This window comes from Pipistrellus hanaki (assembly GCF_964339955.1).
Source record: "Pipistrellus hanaki genome assembly, chromosome: 5".
Classification (NCBI taxonomy): domain Eukaryota; kingdom Metazoa; phylum Chordata; class Mammalia; order Chiroptera; family Vespertilionidae; genus Pipistrellus; species Pipistrellus hanaki.
In genome coordinates this window covers 54,683,015-54,700,053 of record NC_140507.1, presented here as the reverse complement: position 1 = coordinate 54,700,053, position 17,039 = coordinate 54,683,015, and the positions used below count along the sequence as shown (strand labels likewise).

At 38.8% G+C, this 17,039-nt stretch overlaps 1 protein-coding gene across 2 annotated transcripts; it reads left to right on the top strand.

Annotated features, from left to right (window-relative positions):
- Positions 1–5,827: 5,827 nt before the first annotated feature.
- Positions 5,828–16,186, top strand: LOC311623728 (tripartite motif-containing protein 60-like). Of its 2 annotated transcripts, XM_084886115.1 has the most exons (4): positions 5,828–5,919; positions 6,446–6,767; positions 7,967–8,009; positions 14,193–16,186. In XM_084886115.1, exon 4 carries the CDS (start codon positions 14,534–14,536, stop codon positions 15,947–15,949), a length of 1,416 nt encoding a protein of 471 aa, XP_084742241.1. In that variant the 5' UTR covers positions 5,828–5,919; positions 6,446–6,767; positions 7,967–8,009; positions 14,193–14,533; the 3' UTR covers positions 15,950–16,186. The 2 variants fall into 2 exon arrangements, with proteins under 2 accessions (XP_084742241.1, XP_084742242.1); XM_084886116.1 differs by lacking the exon at positions 5,828–5,919 and having other exon boundaries at positions 6,125–6,767.
- The last annotated feature ends 853 nt before the right edge of the window (positions 16,187–17,039 follow it).

The window sequence follows — 17,039 nt, the reverse complement described above, 5'->3', positions numbered from 1 at the left end:
GCTGTCATCACTGCACTCCGCTGTCAGTTTATGACATTGTCAGTTTATAACTGTTCAGTAAACCATTCGGCCCGCGATTTAGGCTGGATTTTAGATTTTGGCCCCTTCTCTGATTGAGTTCGACACCCGTATTCTAGATTATCAGAATGAGGGCCAAGATTCTCAAAATCTATAAAAAAACAACAACAAACAAACACAAAATCAACAACCAGTGGATTGTATGCTGACAGCGGCATAACAGAGCAAGTTCATGACAATGGATCATATTTTACTCACTGGCAAGGTAGAGCCATAGATCAGAGGCGTGTCAAATATGTGTACTTTAAACTTAACCATCTTTATGATTTGGTGTTTGTTTTATTATTTTTCTATTAAAAGATCTTTGTAAGAGTGATTCTTCTCAGAATACAAAAGAAAAGAGATTTTTACATAGTTTAACCAAGATCAGAGGTAATGGCGCTATCCTAACTTGGGGCCATGGGGTGAGTCAGTGAAGTAGAGCAGATGGAGTGATAGACCAAAGAATGATTATAAAATTTGATCCCTGCTTTCTTGGCTCAGTTTCTTCCAAACTCTGAAATCAGTTTTTGGTCCTATTCTTGCATCATTTTCTCTCTCCTTTGAAAACCCAGCACTGAAATGAGTAGGTAAAAACTATAAGGGTGTGCCAAAAGCCTCAGTAATATCGATTAGTAATATTTTTACACCATTTTTGAAAAAGATAAAAATACCAAACTTTTAGGAAAAAGATTGGACTAATTAAACTATGTTAGAGCCTGAGGCAAAAGGAAAAAATTAGTCATACTAATCCTGTCAGTAACAAGAGCCTTATTTTAGGCATAGTGGAGGCTGGGTTCCAGCCTTTTGATTTTTTCCATTCTTCTCACTTCGCAAAATGACTTCACTCCCTAAACTCCCTAGATCTTATCCCATTTCTCATTATTGGCTTCCACCTGGGAGAGTGTTCATGGAAAGAACACTGACTTCTAGCCCTGGCTTTTTATATCTAAGTTCACATCTTACTATAAATTCATATGATTGGATTCCAAGGAGTCTTGGTTAGAGGTAGTGAGGTTGATAATTGCTCTACAGAAAAATCCTATCAGTTTTATCTAGAAGTTTGTCATCTTAGTGTACACTTAAGAACTACCTACAACTATCTTTTATACTATTAGGATAATTATGATACTATATTTTCAAAAATAATTCTATTGATTTCAAAGAGGAAGGGAGAGGGGGAGAGAGATAGAAACATCAATGATGAGAGAGAATCAGTGATAGGCTGCCTCTTGTATGCCCTAAACTGAGAATGGAGCCTGCAACCTGGGCATGTGCTCTGATGAGGAACTGAACCTTGACCTTCTGATTCATGGGTCAATGCTCAAACCACTGAGCCACATTTGCTTGGCCCAATACTCTATTTTGCAAGTTCTTGTGCCTTGTATCAACTGTTTTGTGGCACTTGCTAGGTAAGTGACTGTATAATATTCTAAGTATTGTTGTATTATTGTTGTGTGTTTTTGTTTTGTTTTTTTGAGAATTTGTTTATTAAAGCTGGGGACAGTGAAACAAGGAAGGGCTTAGGATAGAAGAAGCAACAGGAGAGAGCCTAGGAAGTGGTGCCTGGCTCACTGAACAGTCAGAGAGAAAAGGGGGTCTTGGAGACAGGTTCACAGGGTTAGCCCAGGACGAGGTTAGCTGTCCATTGCTCCCCTGGCTGCAAGTAGAGTTTAGTAGGAGATGCATGCCTGTGGAGGAAGGATCAGGCTTGAGCATGCTCCCAGGAAGAGGAGCACGCCTTCTTAACTTTTTAACTCTAATGGTTAATAGTAAAGGAATAGTTTGATACGTAGCCATTTCTCAGTCTTTCTATTTTTAATGTCATGCTCCCTGGTGGAATGCAGTAGTATGTCAGTTTCACGATATTTTTCTCCCCTCCTCCAATAGGTTGTGAACAATGTGTTTCATAACTCAAATGGTGTTAATGCTTAACTAAGTACAACTTGTGTAAACTGAGCCATATGTGGGATGAAAAGTTCAAATACTGCACTAAAACAAAGCAAAAATATTTCCAATTATTCATCATTTGGTAAACTTAATACATTATCTTTGAAAAATGAAAAAAAAAATTCTAACATTGAAATTTGACCAAAAAAAACAATAAACAAAACAACAAAAAACAACTCTTCCCTCCAGTGAGATTGTGCAAATTATAATTTTTGGAGTTCTGTTTTTAAAGTATCTGAGCCTGTTTTTAAATTATTCGGGGTTTTTGTTGTTGTTTAATGTAAAAAGTGCACTTGTTAGAAAGGAAGGGAAATGGGGGGACAGGAAAAAAAAGGTCCTAGGCCTCTGCAAAATAGTTTCCTGTATCTGGGAGGATTGGGTATTACTATGCCCATCTTTAGATGAGGGAACAGACTTAGAAATAAGAGTACCTAGCTGGTTTGGTTCAGTTGACAAAGTGTCAGCCTGTGGACTGAAGGGTGCCTGTTTCAATTCTGGTCAAGGGCACATGCCCAGGTTGCCTGCTTTATCCCCAGTAGGGGACATGCAGGAGGCAGCTGATCAATGACTCTCTCATCATTGATGTTTCCATCTCTCCCAATCAACCATACATATACATACACACTGAGTGGCCAGATTATTATGATCTCTGAATGCATAATAATCTGGCCATTCAGTGTGTGTGTGTGTGTGTGTGTGTGTGTGTGTGTGTATTAGAGGCCTGGTGCATGAATTTGTGCATGGGTGGGATTCAACCAGCCTGGCCAGGGGGAGAGGACATGGGTGGTTGGCTGGCCTGCCTGTTGGTAGAACTCCTGGTTGAGGGGGGCAATTTGCATATTAGCCTTTTATTATATAGCATATACACTGAGTGACCAGATTATTTATGTGTTCAGAGATCATAATAATCTGGTCACTCTGTGTGTGTGTGTGTGTGTGTGTGTATGTATAATTTTTTAAAATTAAGAGTATATAAAATCACAGCTAGTAAACTGATATATTTGAGACACAACTCCATATGTCTTCTAAAATATGCTCTTAACCACAATATAAGAGGAGTTTTAAATATTTTTATTAAAACCACATATTTTGTAATGGAATAAAAAAGTTTCCTGAAAAATGGGTATGATTCAAATGAACAAAGTTTAGATTAATTCCTCCCAACCAAGCCTTCCCTCCTTTCAAGGAAACTTAAAAATTATTTTTTGATTTAACTATTTTTGTTGGTGTTTTTTTTTATGCTTTTACTACTTTTTAAAGAGAAAAAATAGTACTCATATAAACTAAAATCTCTTTTTGTTTGTCATATTTAAGCAGAATATTTCAAACTACTCTAATAATGGTATGGGTCTTGTTTTGGGAAGGTAGCAAAATTTTGCCCCAGAAACTATTTTTTGTCTTTGCCAAAAATTAATTTAGCATAGGTATGGTGTGTGAATCATAATTTCACATACCAATAGCATACAGGATATGCTATTAATAAAGTCAAATATGCTATATTAGTAAATCCAAATAGGAAAAAAAAAAAATACTCCAAACAAATGACAGATTAATCACAGTATTTTTCCAGACAAGGGGGGTGTGAAGGAATGAAGTCTAAATTACATATGAGGTGTATCTTTTTTTTAAGGAGGCGGCATTCTGAGAGTGGGCAACCACCAACCAAAGGGCTGATTTCCCACTGGCAGGGAGGAAGTAAAAGATCCCTATTGCTAGAACATGTTGCTAGGGAACAAAGACCTCAGTGCTGGCAGGTGGGCTTGTCTCTCTCACCAGGTTAATGTGGGTTTATCAACAACATCTTCAAGTAGTACCTCCCCAGGACAGGAACAAATGCCCCAAATATCTTCGGAGAGTCTTTAGGTTAGTGAATAGTTGTCTCACCCAAACCAAAACTCAAATAGTCCTCACAAACTCTCAGTATTTATAGTCGGGTCCCCACAGAAGCTGGGCTTCGGACTGATTTTCAACGACACAGATATACAATGACGACATCCTGGCATAACTTACTTCGCTCTTATATCAAAGCCACTTTTTTCCCCTTCGTCATAAACAAGTAGATTAAAACAACTTCACATTAAGACAAACAAGTGGCTTTAAAATTTTACAAACCAATACACAGCATCAAAAATCTCAGGGTGGGGGGAAGAAACTTAAATGATATAAAGCAAAAGCTCCCTCTAAATCTCCCTTCTGCTCTAAGAGGGACAGAAATAGACATTTTTAGGTGAATTTATAATGTGTATGTTCATATACACATACACAAATATACACATTATTATTTAATTTTTACACTACATTTACTATGCCACACACTGTTCCACGTGTTTACCTTGTGAAAAGTCGTTTAGTACAACTCTAAGAGGCAAGTTGTACTGTTATTGCCCCCAGGCTTTTTTTACTAGATGAGAAAACAGGCCCAAAAAGATAACTTGCCAAAGGTCACACAGAAGGCAGAGCTTGGATTTGAACTCCTATGAGCCTGATTCCAAAGCCAGGCTTTAACCACTGCTCTTTAGCTTCCTCTCAGCATGCAGCAGGACAGCGACTGGGTGTGTGTACATTTACAGATACACATCCATATGCATGTTTCATACTACATTTTATCAGATGCCCTTGAAGATCTTTACATATCAGCATGAAGGGCAGGAGAGGGAGAGCAACTGCTAACACCAGAGGGATATTCAGAGACAAAGATTACAAAGCCTCTCAGAGAGTAACAGGCCTGAAAATTATTCCTTGCTAAGAAACTAGATCACTGATCAACTGAGAACAGTTTCAGTTTTTACACGAGGAGTAGGGGTGAAAATAAGATTGCTTCTGAGCTAATCTTGTAGAGAAGAAAATAATTCTATAAACACAATGGACCCAGAGGAAGAATCCAGTGTAGAACAATCAACGCATTAGGGTAATTAGCATCCAGCAGGTAGGCTGGCTACATCCGGTTGAATTATGCTATACTCTACAAAGCACAGCAGACCTCTCAGTGTCATAACCCAGGGACTCCTGTCTTAAGTGATAACTCATATTTTTGTATATTATAGTAACATATATTCACCCCATAGTAAAAACAAACAAACAAAAGAGGCAGTTGTCATCAACAATTCAAAAGGTTTAGACGTCACAACTTTATACCTATTGAGGAGTCTCTAATTCACACCAGTATTTAACTGCTCACAAAGCACTACCTCTTGGATTTCTTAAAGACACCAAAAGATCTGTTTTCTGAATTGTGGCCAGTAATTCATTCAAATTTCAAATTTTATTACAGGCAGACTTTGCTTTATTGTGTTTCATAAGTGTTGCTTTTTCTTTTTCTTTTACAAACTGAAGGCAAGACCCTCCACTAGCAAAAAAAGATTCTTTTATTGCAACACACGCTTTATTACATTGGTCTGGAACCAGACCCATGCCTCTGAGGTCTGCTTGTATAGCATTTAACTATTTAAAATGCTCCACTTGTTTCCCTTAAAGACCAAAATCCTCAGCTTTGCCAAAATGATCTTGCAGCAGCAATTTTTGCTGATCTCCTCAGCTTCACAAAAGTTATTTTTAATCTTTTGTATACTCCCTGTGCCTCCTTATTTCCCCTTGAGGTGTCAGCTAAATCAACTTCTTTTAGTCACACGTGTACCAAATTCTTTAGAGTGAAGAGCCTTCTCATGGACTCTTAGTCCTTGAAGACTTCTATCTTTGAATGTGTCCAGTTAACTCAAGTTCACTCCTCAAATTTTACCTCTAAAAATTTTTTGTTAATCCTCTCCTGAGGATATTTTTTCCATTGCTTTTCAGAGTGGAAGGGACGGAGGAAAAGAGGGGAGGCGGAGAGAAAGAAGAAAGAAGCATCAATGTATTAGAAACACTTGGGGGCTGCCTCCCCCATGCACCCTAGAATTTGAACCTGCATCTTAGGTATGTGCCCTTGACAGGGAATCGAACCTGTGATCCCTCAGTGCTCAGGCCTACACTCTAACCACCGAGCCACATCTGCCCAAGACAAATTTTACTTAAAAAAAAAAAAAAAGTTAGTATTAAAAATATTAGCATTTTATTTAATTTAGCACAATAAAATGTTAGTATTAAAATATTAGCATTTTATTTAGCTTAGCACAATATACTTAAAATACTATCATGATGTCATGTAACAACAGAAGAACTCAAATTTTACCTTGAATGCCACTTCCTCAGAAGATCTCAGAGAGCAGAGTTGAGACGTGGTATAATTCTACAGGATGGGGCAGACCCACCCACTCACCCACTGATATGCAAACTGATCCATCCAGGCGATTGTTTCCATTTCATTTCAAGGTTTACTACCTCTTACCAGCCGCCACAGGCTAGGTGAAGCAGCTCCTCCACTGCTCATCCCCTTGGGTCTAAGAGGAGGGTGTAGTGGTGAAGGCTTTAAACCCACCTGGAAACCTTACTTCCACCTCAGGTCGCGCAATAGTAAGAATCTGGAAAACCTGCCATTCTCTGGGAATGAAATGGCCAATTCAAGCCAACAATGACTTGATCACTGACGGACACGCCCCCACCTTTGCTCAAGATTTCTTCCCGCCCTCCACCTCACTCAGAGCCATTGCGCAGGCGCATGTCCATTACCTACCCACCTCTGGGAGCAGGGGAGGCCTCCAATCAACGCGAGGCAGTCCAAGTGTGCGCCCCGACTAGAAACACACCCAGCCCGGGTGGTTGGGTCTCAGTCCTGCGTTGCACTGGATTCCAGCACAGTCTCATCCCTGAGCCATCATTTCCTGGTGAGCAGGGGGCCTGCAGAACCAGGCCACGAGGAGCCGGGTGGGGTTTGGCTGAGCACATCCTAAAAGGTACTGGGCGCCAGACCTCCACGTCGTGGCTGGCCCACGCGTGAGTCTCCTGGGTCTGGCAAAGATCTTGTGAAATCGACCATTCCCAGACCTGTGGGGTCAGATTGCGGGCAGCAGAATCAGAATGTGGGGTGTGGAATCAGAACATTTGATTAACACTTACTTAATTAGTCAAGAAGATTTTGATCTGAACAATAATTTGAGAATTGCCTTGTTATCTACAAAGAATGACTGTGTCTGGCGGAGAAAAGTAGGGGAGGAGAGAGGACAAGTGGGAGGGAGGTGAAGGGAGTAGTAGCCACCATTGGAGAACCCACTGCCCTACATTGCCTACACTTCTTGGCTAATGGAAACACCCCTTAGTCCTCCCCAAGAACTTACAGTGAAGAATCATCAATACAAATGTACAGAGGAGCTCATTCAGGCTCAAGCAAGTCAAGAATCATCCCGTATGACAATGAGTGAAACTGAGGGCTAGCAATCTACCAGTTTTTTTTTTTTGTTTTTAAGTTTTGTTTAAGCAGTGGTTCACAAAGGAAGGTTCAAAGGCTTCACCTGGGGACTTTTGAGAAATACTATACACCAACTGAATCAAACTGAATTGGCTGGGGGTGTTGTGACCCAGCAACCATTTAACCAGACCTACCCGTAACAGACAAGCTAAGGTTTGAGAACAACTTTCTTCAAGGACCAGGGGAATGTTTTAAGCTAGAATATAAAAGGATTACATTTGCATTTAGGAAGATCAGTGTAGCCAGAGTTAGGCCGTTGATTGGAGGCACCATTGTGTTTTAGGATAGAAAAGGGGCTCTTGCTGTAATGGTGGAAAGCTTGAACTAGAATGGTAGCACCTGCCTTTGAAACTAGTAGTTGTGTTCACTTCATGGTCTATTTTGTTAATGGCCTGACTTACGAAAAGGAGGGAAGACCAGTGAGCCAGCCATTGTGACACAATGGTATCTATGAGATGCCTTTGAATGGGAGCTTGGGAAATGGAGGGTACAATTTGATACTTGGAGTGAATATCTACTATGTTCCTTAGTACCAGAATCCTTTTTGTGTGTGTGTGTGTGGGGGGGGTCGATTACATACTTTCTTAACAGTTACATAATTTTTTCTTTTGATTTTAGATTTCCCATTATGCTCTGCAATTGACTAGCTGCGTGATAGTGGGTAAGTTTCATAAAACATCTTTCAGCTTCTATTTTCTAATCTCTGACTACTCTTCCAATTTAAAAAGTAAACTTCATTCTAGAAGAGTTATGGATTTACAGATAGTACAGAGAGCTTCCATACACCCCCCCCCCCCACACACACACACACACACAGTTTCCCTTATTATTACATCTTCTATTTGTATGGCACATTGTCACAGCTAATGGACCAGTACTGATACATTGTCAGTAACTGAAATCCATATTTCCCTCAGATTTCCTAGCTTTTCACTTATGCCTTCCAAAATCCCACTGAGCACTTTACATGTAGTTGTCACGTTTCATTATGCTCTTTCTCACTTACCTTGTTTTTTATGATCTTGACGGTGTTGAGGAGTATTTTGTAGAATGCCCCTCTATTTGGGGAGAGGGGTGTTTTTCTCATAGTTATGCTAAGGTTGTGGTTTTTGAGGAGGAAGACCATGAGAGGTAAAGTACTTTTCTCATCACATCATATTAAGGGGGCATATAATCAACATGACTTTAAAATATATATATTTAAAAAATAAATAAATAAAAATAAAAAAATATATATTTTTATTGATTTCAAGCAGGGAAGAGATAGAAACATCAATCAGATGACAGAGAACCATTGATCAGCTGCCTCCTGCACACACAACCACCTCTGGGGACTGAGTCTGCAACCTGGACATATGCCCTGACCAGGAATCTAACCATGACCTCGTAGTTCATAGATTGACTCTCAACCACTGATACACAACAGTTGGGTTCAACATGACTTTTCACTGTTGATCTTGACCTTGATCACCTGGCTGTGGTAGTGTTTGTCTTTTCAAACGTTCCCCTTAAGAAGGAAGTTGCTAGGTGCAGCCCACTCAAAGAGTGGAGAAAATTCAAAGCTTTTAGCCTGGTTTGTGTGCCCATTTTTCTTAAGATGTATAACTGCTGCATACATCTGAGAGACCCAGGAAAACTGGGTCCAAAATAACTGGAAACAAAGATGATGTGTGACAGAGGGTAGGGGAGGCTGGGGGAAGGTCTATGGGGAGTGGTGGGGGGAGGATATATGTACTACTATATGCAATACTTTAAACAATAAAATGAAATTTTTAAAAAAGGCGATGGGGAGGTGGGGGGGTCAGTTATACCATAAAAGGTATAGCAAGGAGGGGGAAGCACTATATATTTGGATAAGATTGTTGTGCAGATTTAACTCATTGTCCTCTGCACTGATAAAAATCCCTAGAGCTAAAGTCATCCTGGCCCAGCCCAGGGAGACACATCTACAAATGAAGGCTTCCCTTACAAATGTAAATACCTTTCACAAAGAGTAACTTATTTTGTTTTCTGAACGTCTAAGCATACTCTTAGAATTAACTAGCCTGCAATAATCCTTATGCCAAAGAGGCATATTTTGGGGTGAATACTATAGGCAGTTGTGACACAATGGTATTTATCATATGTAATGCCTTGTGCTATGGCACTAGGAAATTTTCGGCTCCATTGTAATCTTATGGGACCACCATAATGCAGGGGTGGTGGAGGGGGCGCTGGTGGCAAAAGTAGGTTTATAGTTGTTCTTAAGGGAAATAATACAATAATACAATAATAAATAAGAATACAAAAATAAAGTTTCACATACAACTATAAACCTATTTTTGCCCTACCCTATTTGTGCAGTCCTTCATTGATCAAAATGTTGTAAAGATTAAAAATCACCAAAGCCACCAAAACTGGTTTGGCTTAGTGGATAGAGCGTTGGTCTGTGGACTGAAGGGTCCCAGGTTCGATTCCAGTCAAGGGCATGTACATTGGTTGCGGGCACATCCCCATGGGGAGTGTGCAAGAGGCAGTTGGTCGGTGTTTCTCATCAATGTTTCTAGCTCTCTATCCCTCTCCCTTCCTCTCTGTAAAAAAATCAATAAAATATATTTTAAAAAAAAACAAAAAAAAAACCTTAAAAAAAAAATCACCAAAGCCTTAGTACCCATCATTACAAATAGTGTGGGCAAGTAGAGAGACTGATTTAGCAAAGACTTAAGGCTTTATTTGATGTAGTTCTGTGTTGGCATTTAGTAAAAGCGGAGTGTATTTTAACATTCTGAAACTTCCCTTGATATGTAAGTAAATTCACATATATGTAATGTGTAATGTAAAAAAGTGTAAATTTTATTGTATAACTGGATTTAGCTAGATTTCTTAGAGCTTTTTAGATTTTCTGAGATAGTCTTTTTTAAAAAAAATAAATTGATTTTAGAGAGGAAGAGAAGAGGGGGAGAGAGACAGACACATCAATGATGAGAGAGAATTATTGATTGGCTGCTTCCTGCACGCCACCAAGTGGGAATCAGCCTGAAACCCTGGCATGTGCTCTTGGCTGGAATCGAACCTAGGACCTTTCAGTCTGCAGGCCGAGGCTCTATTCATTGAGCCAAACTGGTTAGGGTGAGATAGTCTTACAATACTTTTTTATTGTACATGTGTTAAATGGCAGCACTATGTATTCAAATTATTGTAGACTCAAATTTTACAGCTCTAATTGAGGATGATAGCTCCTGACTTATAAGATTGTTCTAAGAGCTTAATTGAATTAGTGACTGTATGAAAGATTTGTCTTTAGTGTATCACATATAAAAAAAAAAATCTTTTGATCTGAGTCTCCCAAAGGAGTAAAACTTAGTCCCAAGAAAGAAGTGAGGAAAGGATAAGCAGTGTGGTTTATGAATAGGAAGAATAGCATGACACAAAATGAAAATAAGGTTGATGAAAAATAATAACAACCAAGTACTTCAGAGGACCATAACCAGATGAAGATAATAAGCTATAAAGGACTCTGTATGGTTAGCTGAGGATGGAGCACTTTATCCTGCCTCTTGGTAATTGACAGGCTTAAATAAGAGGAAAGAGTTAATTAGTTAAAAAGTGAAGGCTTAAAGTGTGAATTAAATAATATCAAAAAGCAATAGAGATATATAAAATTTGAAATAGCTTATAAAAATATATACTACATTTTAAAAAAATGAGAGAGTCTGTAGGACAGGTAGAGGCAGGTGACACTATTCTAAACAACATTTAAGAGCACTAATCAAATGCAATGTATGGGTGATATTTGAGTCCGTAATTAAATCTAAAATAGCTCGTCATTGGCAAATAACAACAGTAGGCATGTATTAACTGGCATTTATATGATATCCTTATTTTAAAAAAGTGTAATCTCCATTTTGTAGGTTAAAGAAATGTTCATTCAAAAATTCATTTTCTGAAAAATACTCAGTAAATATCAGGGATTTCCTATCCTTTTACTAATGTTAGCCCTTATGTTGTGAAACACTGCCTCCTGTCATATGTTGTTATAATAGCTTTTACTGATGGAGATTTTATAAACTATTGCATTTTTCCTATTCTGCTGGTAGGAAGAGAAAATCTGGATAGTAAAAGAAATTGCTAGGTCATCAAGACAAAGCCAAATGTCAAAGGATACCCATATTATTGGGTTATGAGGAAAGAGAGAGGAAAAGCAAAAGTTGAGAAAGTGTTAGTGTGAGAAGGGAAAGAATACTGTGTTAATGGTTAGGTGGCTCAGAAAACTTGGAGGAATTTGAGCCAGGACATTTTCTCCCTAACTTTTTATGTTGAAAATTTTGAACCTACAGGAAAGTTGAATGGATTGCAGTAAACATAGATATGCCTGTGTATACCTTTTGGCTGTATTTACCAATTGATATCTTTTTTGCTATATAGTTGCTTTTTCTCTATTTATACAATAAGTTCTCACTTAATGTTATTGATAGGTTCTGGAATTTAAAGCAAAATGATGTACAATAAAACCAGTTTTACCATAGGTATTTTTTTTAAAAAAAGAATTAAGTTCCTGTGGCATCTCATCAACATTATAACAATACAACATTGAACAAAATAATGTTATTCAAGGACCTGCTGTATAAATATTTCTTTTTAAATAAGCCTTTATTGTTCAGATTATTACAATTGTTCCTATTTTTTCTCCTCATGGCTCCCCTCCACCTGGTTCCTACCCCACCTTGTGCCACCTCACCCCATTGTCCTCATCCATAGGTGTTCAATTTTTGTCCAGTCTCTTCCCAAACCACCCACAACCACCCACCCACCCAGAATTGTGAGTTCACTCCCTTTCTATGCCCCTGATCTTCTTACCTAATAATAGTCAAACATGTAAATTGACCGTACCTCCCCTAAGCCCACAGAGTGAGTATGCAAATTAACCCAACAAAGATGGAAGTTAATTTGCATATGTAGGCACCCATTGGCTTGGGTCCCGAGAACATCCTCGGTACTCTAGTCACTCAAAGGTAGGCCTCTCGAGGCCTTGAGCAGCCTGGGAAGGGCCTGAGCCAGGGGGCCCTGGGCAGGGCCAAGCTGACAATCCAAACCAAGGGGGCCCCTATCTAAGCTCAAAGCCTCGGCCAGAAGTTTTAGGCTTGGGCAGGGGCAGACCCAGAGATTGGAGGGAGGTGGGGAGCCCCTGCTAAGGTCCCAAGGCTTTAGGCCTGTCCAGGGGCCTAGCCACAGATTGGTGTGAAGTACAGAGGAAACACCTTTTCTGACCGCTCATTGTCTAAGTTCCCTGTATGCCACTGGTAATATTCTTAGTAACTTGGGTAATCAGAATTCAAAAAGGTGATCTAGGGTTTTTCTACCACACTCCTAGAGAACAAAAAGAAGGTCTGTTGCTGAAGGGCTAGGAAATGTCATATCCTGCCCTAGCCGGTTTGGCTCAGTGGATAATGCCTTGACCTGGTGACCGCAGGGTCTGGGTTCAATTCTGATCAAGGGTATGTACCTAAGTTACAGGTTCCTCCCTGGTTAGGGCCCAGGTCAGGAGTCATGCAACAGGCAACCAATCAAAGTGTTCCTCTCACTTTGATATTTCTCTTTCCCTTTCTCTTCCACATTCTCTAAAAATCAATGGAAACATATCCTCAGGTGAGAATAAAAAATGAAATAAAGAAAGAAATGTCATACCCTATGAAAGACACATCTTTTTTAAAAATTTTATTTATTTTTTATTTTATATATATATTTTTTATTAAGTTATTATTTTTGTACATATACCAATGCCCCCCTCCCATAAATACCCTCCCTCCCCAGAGTTTTGTGTCCATTGGTTGTACTTATATGCATGTATATAAGTCCTTCAGTTAATCTCTTATCTCCCCCAGATCTCCCCAGCCTCCCGTCTGTAATTTGACAGTCTGCTTGTTGCTTTACTGTCTCTATATCTATTTTTTGGTTCTTCAGTTTATAATGTTCTTTATCATCCATAAATGAGTGAGGTCATGTGGTGTCTCTCTTTCATTGACTGGCTTGTGAAAGACACATCTTGAAATTGCCTAAAGAAAGTTGTCATTTTTTTCATGGGTGAAGGGACTGGAGTCCATGTTGATGAAAACACCTTGGTGGCTGTGGTGACTGGCAGTGGCTGCAGCAGCGGGGTGATGGTGTTGCAGAAGACCAAAGGAATACCAAGCATTCTTCCTATAGAAAGGGAGGGACCCTGTTTATTAACATTAGTGGACTACGGGAATAATTTCCAAATCAGTGAAGAGACACAGAGGGCTTCACTTTTTATAACCTTCTGGGGTCTTTGTCTTGCAGATATGGTTCCCTGGGCATACAGGAAGACCACTTACTATTATTGACAGTATTACAGATGTCTCCCATTCCCCCCATCCCATATATTTCTTAAGTAAAAGGACTTTTTTATTTCTTACCTATAATTAATACGATAAGTTAAAAACAATACTTTTGTAATATATCTGTACTAAAATTCTCATATTTGACCCCAAAATGTTTAACTTTTTAAGATCCCAGATTAAATGTGCACATTTCATTTGTAATAGCTTTATAGCCTTAAATCTAGAACTTCTTTAATAAGATTGAGATGGAATATTTTAGGCAAGAATACTTTATAGACAATGCTATTTATTTAATATTGCATCACATCAGGAAGCAAATTAAGTCTGTTCAATATTTTTGTTTTTTTGGTTAATAAGAAATGTGTGAAGTTTACAACTATCAATTCTTGTTTTTCAAAGAATTTACAATGATTTTAGCATTCATTGGTGATTCTTATGTGAATGTTTTAATACATTGGTGATTGTGGGATCATATTTTTTAATTTAATGTCTTTTCTCATCCATAGGAAGGATTCCTGTCTTAGACCCAAGTCTACCTTCTCGAAGAAAGTCATTAAGCTTGAATTCATATCATTGAATGAAAAGAGTAGCAGTCCAGCCAATATGTTCTAAGACACAAAAGTGGTTATACTTGGTACAGCCTGTGGCGCATACTTGGCAAAAGCTAAGGGGCTGAGGGATAAACAAGTTAGAAGATGCTATCATTATGCCAAGCCAGTGAAACCAAGCTTGTCAGTTCATGAGGTCTGCAGGGGGGTATCCACTGCTGTCTGTGTCTTGAAGCTAAAGCCAGGCCTTACTAAAGGACACATTACCTTTATCCACCACCACCTTTGTTTACAGTTCAATGGAGTTTGAAACAGCACTGGCAAACTTTCAAGCAGGGGCTAAATGTCCTGTCTGTTTGGACTACTTGAAAAACCCAGTGACCATTTATTGTGGTCATAACTTCTGTCTCTCCTGCCTCAATGTGTTCTGGAAGGATCGAACTAATATATTCCCCTGCCCCATTTGCCGATTTTGCTGTCTAGAAAGGAAATTTGCAAGCAACCCCTTGCTGGGAAATTTGACTGAAATTGCCAAGCTACTCCAGGTAAGAAGAAGCAAGAGGAAGGGAAAAGAAGAGTTATTATGTAAAAAGCACAATCAGATTTTGAATTTTTTCTGTGAAAAGGACTTAGAGGTTTTATGTTCACAGTGTGTCTCCAGTGATCACCTGGGTCATAACATTTGGCCCATAGCACAAGCTGTCCCCAAATATCGGAAAAAATTGGAGGAAAAAATTGAACCATGGAAGGAAAGAATGGAACAAGGTGAAAAAGTGATAACTATGCAAACCAGAAAATCATTGGAACTGAAGAAGAAGGTAGAATATAGGAGAGAAGAAATAAGGTCTGAATTTGAACAATTTGAGTTGTTTCTCCAAAGTGAGCGAGAGACTGTTCTTCAGCAATTAATAGATGAAGAAATTGATATTTTAACAAAGCTAAATGAAAACCTAACAAAATTTTTAGATCATATTTCCACATTAAAAAATCTCTCAAAGGAGATAGAGAGCGAATATGTGAAGTCAGACTTGGAATTCCTGACAAAAGTTAAAAGGATCTGCCATAGATATAAATCCTCAAAGGCCCCTCTACCTTTTTCATTCCAGTTAAAGGAGTATGGTTACCATCTTCCTCCACAATATTCTGGCCTAAACATAATTATCAGGCGATTTCAAGTTCCTGTATTTCTAGATCCTGAAACAGCAAATAATAAACTTACTGTCTCAGGTGATCGGAAGACAGTGCGATATGGACATAGGGTGCAAAACTTACCTCGTAACCCAAGGAGATTTTATAATGGCCCAGCTATTCTGGGTTCTGAGGGATATAATTCTGGCAGACACTATTGGGAGGTAGAAGTGAATGACAAGCTTGAATGGATCTTGGGTGTCTGTAAACACAATATTCCCAGAAAAAGAAGGAGTCAGAATCCATCAATTTTTTTACAGAATAGATTGTGGTGTATTGAGCGAAGAGGTCAAAATGATTATATTGCATTCGGTCCTAAAAATGTATATCTTGTGCCAAAAGTAATGCCTAGTAAAATTGGAATTTTTTTAGACTATGAGTTGGGTGAGGTTTCCTTTTACAATTTGAGTGATAGATCTCTTCTTTATATTTTTAATGATTATTTTACAGGAGTACTTTGGCCTTATTTCAATACTGGAACAGATTCAAAACCTCTTAAAATCTGTACAGTAACACATTCTGAATGATGAGCTATTGTAAAACCCTTGTTTCTTTTTATTGTTCCAGTTATTAGAATTGATCCTCTTCCCCTCTCCCACCCCCCCAGCTCTCCTCCACCTGGTTCTGACCTCTCCTTCTGCCCTTAACCCACCTCTACACTGCCCTCATCTATAGGTGTACGCTTTTTGTCCAGTCTCTTCCCATACTCCCCACACAATCTCCCCCGGAGAATTGTCAGTCTACTCCCTTTTTATGCCCCTGATTCTATTATGACCAGTTTATTCTGTTCATCAGATTTTTTATTCATTTGATATTTAGATTCACTTTTTGATTGATAGATATGTATTTGTTATTCATAATTTATCTTTACCTTTTTCTTCTTCCCCTTCTAAAAGAATATCCTTTAGCATTTCATATAATACTGGGTTGGTGGTGATGAACTCCTTTAGCTTTTTCTTATCTGTGAAACTCTTTAGCTGACCTTCAATTCTGAATGCCAGTTTGGCTGGGTAGAGTACTCTTGGTTGTAGGTTCTTGCTATTCACTTTGAATATTTCTTGCCACTCCCATCTGGCCTGCATAGTTTCTTTTGAGAAACAGCTAATAATCATATGGGTGCTCCCTTGTAGGTAACTAACTGTTTTTCTCCTGCTGCTTGTAAGATTCTTTTTGTCTTTCGCTCTTTTTTTTTTTTTTTTCTTGTCTTTTGCTCTTGGCATTTTAATTATGATGTGTCTTGGTGTGGTCCTCTTTGGATTTCTTTTGTTTGTGGTTATGTGTGCTTCCTGGGTTTGTAAATCTATTTCTTTCACCAGATAGGGGAAGTTTTCTGTCATTATTACTTCAAATAGCTTTTCAATATCTTGCTCTCTCTTCTTCTGGCATCCCCATAATTCAGTTGTTGGCACGCTTGAATTTGTCCCAGAGGCCTCTTACACTATAATTTTGGATTCTAGTTGTAGTTTGAGGTGGTTGTGCGAAGCAGCAAGTTCAAGTGTTTACCTATGCCACCATGATGGTTTCTCCAACTCTTTTTTTTTTTTAATCAATCTTTATTGTTCATATTATTACGAAAGTTCCTCATTTTCCCCCCCCTCCACCAGGTTTCCACTCCAC